Source organism: Stigmatopora argus, chromosome 19 (assembly GCF_051989625.1).
Source record: "Stigmatopora argus isolate UIUO_Sarg chromosome 19, RoL_Sarg_1.0, whole genome shotgun sequence".
NCBI classification, from domain to species: Eukaryota; Metazoa; Chordata; class Actinopteri; order Syngnathiformes; family Syngnathidae; genus Stigmatopora; species Stigmatopora argus.
Window position 1 is genome coordinate 11,160,972 of NC_135405.1, and position 7,991 is coordinate 11,168,962.

The window sequence follows — 7,991 nt, forward strand, 5'->3', positions numbered from 1 at the left end:
TATGTTGATTATATGAATTAAAAAGTTGTCATACATAATAATAATGATGAGCAGGCTGTGAAAACACCAGCAATACAGTTATATTGTCATAGAATCCACACAGACCACAGAAGATAAATACAATTTAATCTAGACAGCATAAAAACATTTACAAACACCAGAAGTCAATATACATCAGTTGAATTTTTTATTCACTTAAAACTATCATTGATTCATGCACAACACATCAACATTTTTCCTTCACTTACACTGTGAGTGTTCATCTTTTAAGTGTTTAAAACCTTGTATATAATTGAAATGAGTGAACAAAATCTTTATTTCCTCAAATAGCACTCACGGGGAATTTATTCATTCAATTGTAAAGGCATTTATTTGAGGAAATGCAGCAAAATATGTCAGAACTGCTCCACAAATCACTTTTACAGCGGCGTTCCAGCACAATGACACTGCTGATGCCGAACTGTGTAGCGTAGTAGTCAAATTGAATACAGCGCGTCATAAAGAAGTGCACTTAATTTGATTTTTTCCAAAAAAAAAAGGCTTAATAGCCCTTTTGCGTACAGTGGAAAACAATCAAGTGTCTGAAACCAACTCAAATAAAAATCAGCAAGTCTCTCCTTGCTTTTTGTTAACATGTTAGCTGCCCCTGACAGCGATAGGTGTCCAATCCAATATGACTGGGAAGGTTGGCAGCACTGCCAGACCCCTTTTTTAAAAAGGATTGGACGTCTAGCACCGTCAGTGGCATTGAAAGATCACTAAATCGCAGGCTTCCCAGTTCAAAAGAATTTGATGGCTAATCCTGAATGAGTTATGAATATTAATACCCATAATATGGGAAAAATATCCTCAGCCTTTGTCGCCAGGTACAGTCCAGGGGCGGAGTCAACTTCAAGTATTAAGGGCTGACAGTAACTGGTGAGTAAATGCTCACCCAAAAAAATGTTTGTGGACTTAGGATAGACTGTGACTATCTTGGAAGCCTTAAGAAAACATTTGGCTACTATTAATAAAGAGGAGGGAAAAGAAACTCTAGGTTAAAAAAAGCCTGAGTCCTCCCGGAGCTTTCCCAATAGAAATCCGGCCATGGCTTGCACTTAAAGGGGGGTGGTGTCAAGGATATGTTTTTCTTGATTTATTTATTTTGTATGAGCCTCTTATGTGGGACGTATTGAGTGTTAGCAGCAGCCTGGCTTGCTCTCCGCCGTCACAGTCTGCTGATCCAGTTTGATGCGGTCTCCGTTGCTCTCCTCGTACGGCAAGCCCTTGTCGTTGGCCAAGATGTTTTCCACCAGGAATTTCGCCGCTTCGTCCACGTTGATATTGTCCTGCAGAGGGAGACATCATTGGAATCATTTTTTTATCAGTCGATCGAGAACTCGGGTGCAAAAATGATCATTCGTTTTGAAATAAATGAGTCAACGTGAAGCAAAAATGTTAAATATTGACTACCTGGCCCAGTTTTGTTTTGTTACTCCAGTGCATTTTTATTAAGTCTTTTGTTCAAGCAACAGCTGGCAAATTTCCACAGCAGCCTGAGGCCACCCGAGACAAAATGAAAAAGACATTCCTTTTTTTTCCCCGTCCTTCACATGCACCCAGGAGCTGTCACACCTTAAGTTGAAGCAGTAATGAATATTAATGATCTTTTCTTGCCCCATCCCACTACCGCGCTTGTTAAAAATATGTACAATAATTCACAAAGACAAAGTCAATAATTGTTTATGAATGGAAACTTGTGACATGAGTCCAATCTCCTGGTCAAAGCTCAGATTCATGATCAATGCCAGGCATGTGACTCCAGTCATATGATTGACATTTTTTTTAATACATGGAAGCGGCAGAACAACCTCCTGACTGAAGTGGCCCGCTCACTTCCCCTCATGACGAGCAGCGGACGAACATAGTGCGACATTCCAACGAAAGCGATTGGTCGCCGTGTCACACGCAGAGTAACGGGGACGTCACACCCACGTTCTGTTCTTCACATGACGTTGGGTTGAGCTTGCTTGTGTGTGTGTGTGTGTGTGTGTGTGTGTGTGTGTGTGTGTGTGTGTGTGTGTGTGTGTGTGTGTGTGTGCAAAAGAAGGAAGTAGAAAAAGTTACTGTGTTGCAGTTTTGTACAGAATTCCATTGTGATTGTTCATTTATTAACGTCCTGTATGTAAAAATGATGTCTACCCTAACATTCAATAGTAGTAATAATAAAAATATATCGATATGGAATGTATTTTGTATCAATGATCCATTTAAAAATAGCACGAGTTGAGTGCAGACAACAACAAAGGCCAATAAAATGAATGCAAAATGGCATATTACTGTGCTTAGTCATGTAAACCCGCCTTTCAAAAAAAGGCGAACTAGCAACATCTTGAAGTCGTTTTCAAAAGTCTGTCTTGAGCATAACAGAAAACGGCTTTTGTAAGCTGCTCGATTGCACAATACGGAAAGCAGAAGCGAGCCGTCGTGTTTCCCTTGAGGGGAAGTGAACGTCATTGTAAGAACCTCACAGCGATGGCAAAAGACTGTTCAAATTGACATGTGACAGTTGAGCTGACTCACCTTAGCGGATGTCTCGAACCACCCCAGGAAGCCCGTCTCTTTGCAGAAGTTTTCCATGTTGTTGTGGCCGTCCTTCTTCTGGTCGCACTTGTTAGCCAGCAGCACAGAAGGGATGGGACCTCCATTGGCTAGCTTCACCTTGCTGTCCAGGTCGTGCTTCCACTTGGAGACGGCCTCGAAGGTGGAACCCCTGGTCACGTCGAACACCACGAAAGCCCCCACCGCCTCTTTGTAGTACACCCGCGTCATGTTCCCGAAGCGTTCCTGGCCTGCGACGTAAGGAATTGAGAAGAACGTTGAGGGGAAAAAAAATGGACAATTTCAATTCCTCTGCCCAAAAAATGTGACCCACTTTTCTTAATGTGCCGAGAGCCTAATCCGTGCAGAGAAGTATTCTGCCGTCATAATAAGCCTTTTCTCCCCATATAGGCCTGTCTGTAAGAACATCTGAGGCGATACATCACAATGGAATCAGCAGAAGCAAAGGAGGTTGCTCAAAGGGCTGCTGCTAAAATGTTCAACTACAAACTTTTATGGATGGAATAGGAATACCGTATTTTCACGACTATACGGTGCATCGTATTTTTAGCCGCAGTGTCAGTAACGAGTGCTATTTCTGTATTTTACACACACAAAGGACACACCGTTTTTAAAGACGCAGCCAGGCATGGCAAAACATACACCAGCTTAAACATACACGCTAAAAACACGTTTTTAAAAAGGCAACGGAAGCAAAACTGAGTTCGGTTGTACTTTATTTAGCCATTTTACAATGTACTGACGTCATCATCACCCACAAATTCATCATTTTTTGTGTCCGATTTGAACAATTGTCCAAGTGAGTCATCGAAAACGCTGAGTTTTATACGTTCGTCCAGGCGGCCACAATCCATTCGCAAATAGTAGCTAGCTAGTAGCTAGCTTAACTATTCCAACGCTGCTTTCCATGCTTCGTAAAGCTGTGTTGATGTCGATGTCCAGGCCACAATCCATTGGGTGGATTGACAAAAGAACTATATATATCCCAGCAGTCACTGCGCAGTAGTACTTTTTCTACGGGGAAAATAGTCGAGTCGGGGGCTGCTTGCCATAGTTGTGAGAGCTGTAGAGGATGGTGTACCCTATCGACTGATTTATTTTATTTTATCGTGATAACAATTTTAGTATTGGTCCATATATAAAGCGCACTGGATTATAAGGCGCCCTGTCTATTTTGGAGAAAATGTAAGACTTTTATGTGCGCCTTATAGTCGTGAAAATACAGTACGTAATAATTGAGCTGTCTTGAAATTTAGGGACAACTATTTCCTAGTTTTGATATATCATTCAGATTTAAATGACCCAGTTGGATGAATCTAGATGCTCATGCAAAACATGCTGTTTCTAGATTTCAAACATTGCTAGGATCATTTTTCAGGTTCCAATTGTGTGCAGGTACTTAGCGACCATGCGGATAAAGTGCTATGACGCAGAGCAGGGTGTTTGGGAGTGAAATTACTGTGGGGCCTAAAGGCCTGATGCTAATTGCTCGTAATTGCGGGTTTAATTTTAACTCAAGTCACCCCAGGTGAATGCGCAAGAGACACGACACAGTGGCGTAAATGATGATGGACTCCATTCCCAAATTCTATACAGTAAATGGACAGATTGAAGATTTCAACGCAAGCAACCATGATGTAACTCAGGGGTCGGGAAACTTTTGGATGGAAAGAGCCATAAACAATTCATATTTTTTAAATTGTTAATCCTTCAGAGCCATGCTCCGAATTTAAAAGTCAACATACATGAAAATATCTGCCATTTTGAGGCATTTCCCCACTTTTAAAGTAGAAAAAGTCAACAATAACACTGTTACGTTGTTGCTAATCAATGAGTATCAATGAGAATATCCATGTGGAAGAGTGTAATGGACAAAAAATGGCGCTGGAGGTAGTGTCAATGCCATAATACTAACGTAACGCTCCTATTCCTGCGCCAACAGTTTCCATAGTTTACCTCACAGGTTAGCGGAGAGCCATATGCACCCATCAAAAGAGCCACATGTGGCTCCCGAGCCATAGGTTCCCTACCCCTATGTAACTAGTGCACCGAATGAGTAGATTTGATTGAAGAAAGCTTCTATAAAAGCAGCAGTGACTAAATGAGAGCAACTGCGACGGGCGCGCTCTTTGATTTTGTGACACATGCGGTCGTTAACGCTGGATCAATATCGGAGCGAGGCCCTCAGCCGGCCAGAACGTCTGGGCTCCTCCGTGGAACGTCTCAGAAGACTCACAATCGAGCGATTCTATTGACACGCGGGCATACTCGCACGAGCGCTTCCGTGAAATATCGACCCGGCACGCAAGTCACAAACTTGACATAACAGAAAAGTCTAAGAAGCCTGACCTTTTGAGCGTACATTTTTTTCTTCACGTTAATGAGTTCGCTGCCATCGATGGAAACAGCTGGCAGCGATGATTTTGTAACAAGCGCACCATTGTTCCGCAGAATAAATAAAGTTAAATCAGCTAAAAGCGGTAACGAGGGTCATATGCCGCAAAACTAATTAGAACAGGAATGGACTGACCGCGGCGGCTGTAGGCGGACGCTGCCCGCGCACACTACGTGAAACGGCAAATGACACATATACAGTTGGTCACATGTTGCCAACATCATTAATCCTAACGACGACCGCTGTGTTATTTTACTGCGGGGGAAAAAGCGAGACCATGTCATCATTATCCATAGTTGCTTTACACGGATACGCATTGCTATCATGTGGGTGTAGGTGTTGCCATGGAAACTGTCCAAGCCAGACGCAGTCTCATAGAGGCAGTAGTAGTTATAGTAGTTGTAGTCAGTGGCGGGCCGTTAGGGCCTTCAAGGCCTTCTCTGCTGGCCTAAGAAATATCTGAATCATATATTATATTTTGTCCATCAATACTTATTAAATAATTCCAAATTGTCTGTTAGCTTAATTTCATTGTTTTTCCAGATGTGTGTTTTCATATTGAAGCATTTAACCAATCACATTTCAGCCATTATTTGTTGCCAGGGTCAGAAATCTGTCTCAAGGCCTTCACAATCAGTTCTGCAGGCTCTGCTGCATTAAACAAGCGTCGATAAGACTGTTGCCTTAACCAATCAGATTTCGAGTTGGCAACACCACAATGCCTTGTCGGAGGCGTAGGGATACGCCATTGCCTCCTGATGTCTAAAAAGCTCCAGTATTTGTATTTGCCGGTACGCCATTGACGTTCATCGCTGTCTTTTCCCTGGAAAATCAACCCCCGGCCCGGTTGTAATGTCTGAAAAGCTCCAGTATTTGTATTTAATCATTAAATGCTGCTAGGAAGTGGATTTTACCCGTTGAAGGCGCTACGAGAAAATGCACGGACCGCCGCTGGTTGTAGTAGTAGTACTTTTTAATCCTGCCAATCTCAAATCAAAACTATAGCGATACACAGTTCAGAATCAATGTCTAAATTAAAAAAAAAGTAGAAAAACTAATTCAAAAGCTGTACATTCTCCTGATAGTATTTTGCCCAGCAGAAAATGCCTATCTGGCCTGTAATAAAGGTGCTAGTCATGAAGGTATGCAGTTGTTGGCACATGACCACCATGTGATTCTAATGCAGATTAGCAAAGCCTTGAGCAACGGCTCGCTAACCGCGAACGTGCCGGCTTTCTACGCTTACCTTCATCTGACCTGACGTAACGTGAGGAATTCCAGCGCTAACGCTCACCGCCCGAGATGACATGAAGGGCAAACGGACGACTAGGGACTGGATTTTAGGCAGAAAAAAAGTCCAAATTTGGTCTTTAAATAACACAGCTTCTACATAATTGATGTTCTTCATCCGCCATCGCCATGGCAACCCTGAATCTGATACAGCGCATTTACGACTCCAAGTGCGATACATGATTTAAAGTATTCAAAAACAAAGACAGGTTACAAAAGCTCATAAATGTTGCTTGTGAGGGACATAAGGTATGACGTCTAATTTCATGAATAGCAATACCATGCAAGCCAGGGTATTAAATTAATACTATGAATTGAAGCTCACGGAGGCTTCAGGCCGAATACTATTATCATTCAAGCCGACGCGTGATGCCTTTAACCCAGCCGTTAATACCTCCCTTCTTTAAATAGTTCAATAAGACCACTTTCTTAAGTTTGCCATTGACGGCAATAGAAGTTCAATTGGTCCGTGGCGATGAAACATGATCAATCACTACAAATCCAATTGATATAACACTGTTTGTCATAAACAGAAACGCATGATTCATAATCTTGTCAAGTATGTCGAATTAGTCGACTGGCTGGTTGATTGAAGTGAAGCCTATCGACAGAGCGAATCAACTCAAAAGGGAGCCGACTTGGTTGATTACAGAAGCTCACGTGGTTGCCAATGCAATATTACAACCAGACTTAATTAACATGCAGTTAATATATGTATACATTTCATACTTTCATTGTAGCAGCTTCCGATAGTGTACTGGAGTGGAAATATCAATTTACTTGTTTGTGCCACCTTATTTTCACGTTTGGGGGGCCACCGCGCTAAATAATATAACCAGTTATTCTGCAACCCTAAACCCAATTTTCACTCTGCTGAATATTTAGCTGGCTGGTATCAAAATCTGACTTTATGGAAGGTGTCAAATGAAATATTATGAAATAAAAGAGAGAGAAAAAATGCTTCAGGCCCCTTGGAAATTGGCCCACTGGCTCTTGTGCTTGAGTGCATAATAATAACAACGTGACCTACATTCCAGACAATTATGATCTTCTGCATGGACCATGAAAGTGGCAAAGTAGCTCTAGTTTTAGAATACATACACCTCAGATTCAGTTTAAATGTCATATATAGTTCATCCTGACACTTCCAATGCCATTGACGGTGACCTACGTCCAAAAATTCAATCATCATTCTGCTGTGACTTCGAATTGAATGCTTTGATTGTCATTATCAAACACAAATAAACAGACAAATAAATCATCAATATTGGACGTCTATCGCCGTCAACCACTGGGTGATTGTTGCCTGTACGTGTATGTGCGTGTGGTACCTGCAATATCCCAAAGCTGCAGGCGTACGAGTGTCTTGCTGTCCCAGTTGAGGACCTTTAGGGCGAAGTCGACGCCGATGGTGGCTCGGTAGTGCTGGGAGAAGAGTTGGTGCACATACCGCTTGATGATGCTCGTCTTCCCCACGCCCAACTCACCGATCACCAGCACCTTGAACAAGTACTCCTTGCACTCCGACACCGAACCGCCGGCCATGCTCTCCCCGAACTACTTCAAGAGTGCAACAATTCAACTTTTAGAAAAAAGTGTGCCCGCGAGTGTATTAGTGTGTCATGAGTTCTTCGTCGTTGAGAAAGTTGAAAAGAAAAGTGGGCGTAGTCCGATGACAGATCGGGCTGCCGTCTATTGCCCCGCC

The 7,991-nt window shown here is 42.5% G+C and overlaps 1 protein-coding gene across 1 annotated transcript; it reads right to left on the reverse strand.

Moving 5' to 3' along the window:
- Positions 1 to 109: 109 nt before the first annotated feature.
- Positions 110 to 7,937, reverse strand: rab32a (RAB32a, member RAS oncogene family). Its single transcript, XM_077587937.1, has 3 exons — positions 7,618 to 7,937; positions 2,563 to 2,831; positions 110 to 1,328 (listed from the first exon to the last, which is right to left on the reverse strand). The coding sequence occupies exons 1-3, from the start codon at positions 7,829 to 7,831 to the stop codon at positions 1,179 to 1,181; spliced, it is 633 nt and encodes a 210-aa protein (XP_077444063.1). The 5' UTR covers positions 7,832 to 7,937; the 3' UTR covers positions 110 to 1,178.
- Between the last annotated feature and the right edge of the window lie 54 nt (positions 7,938 to 7,991).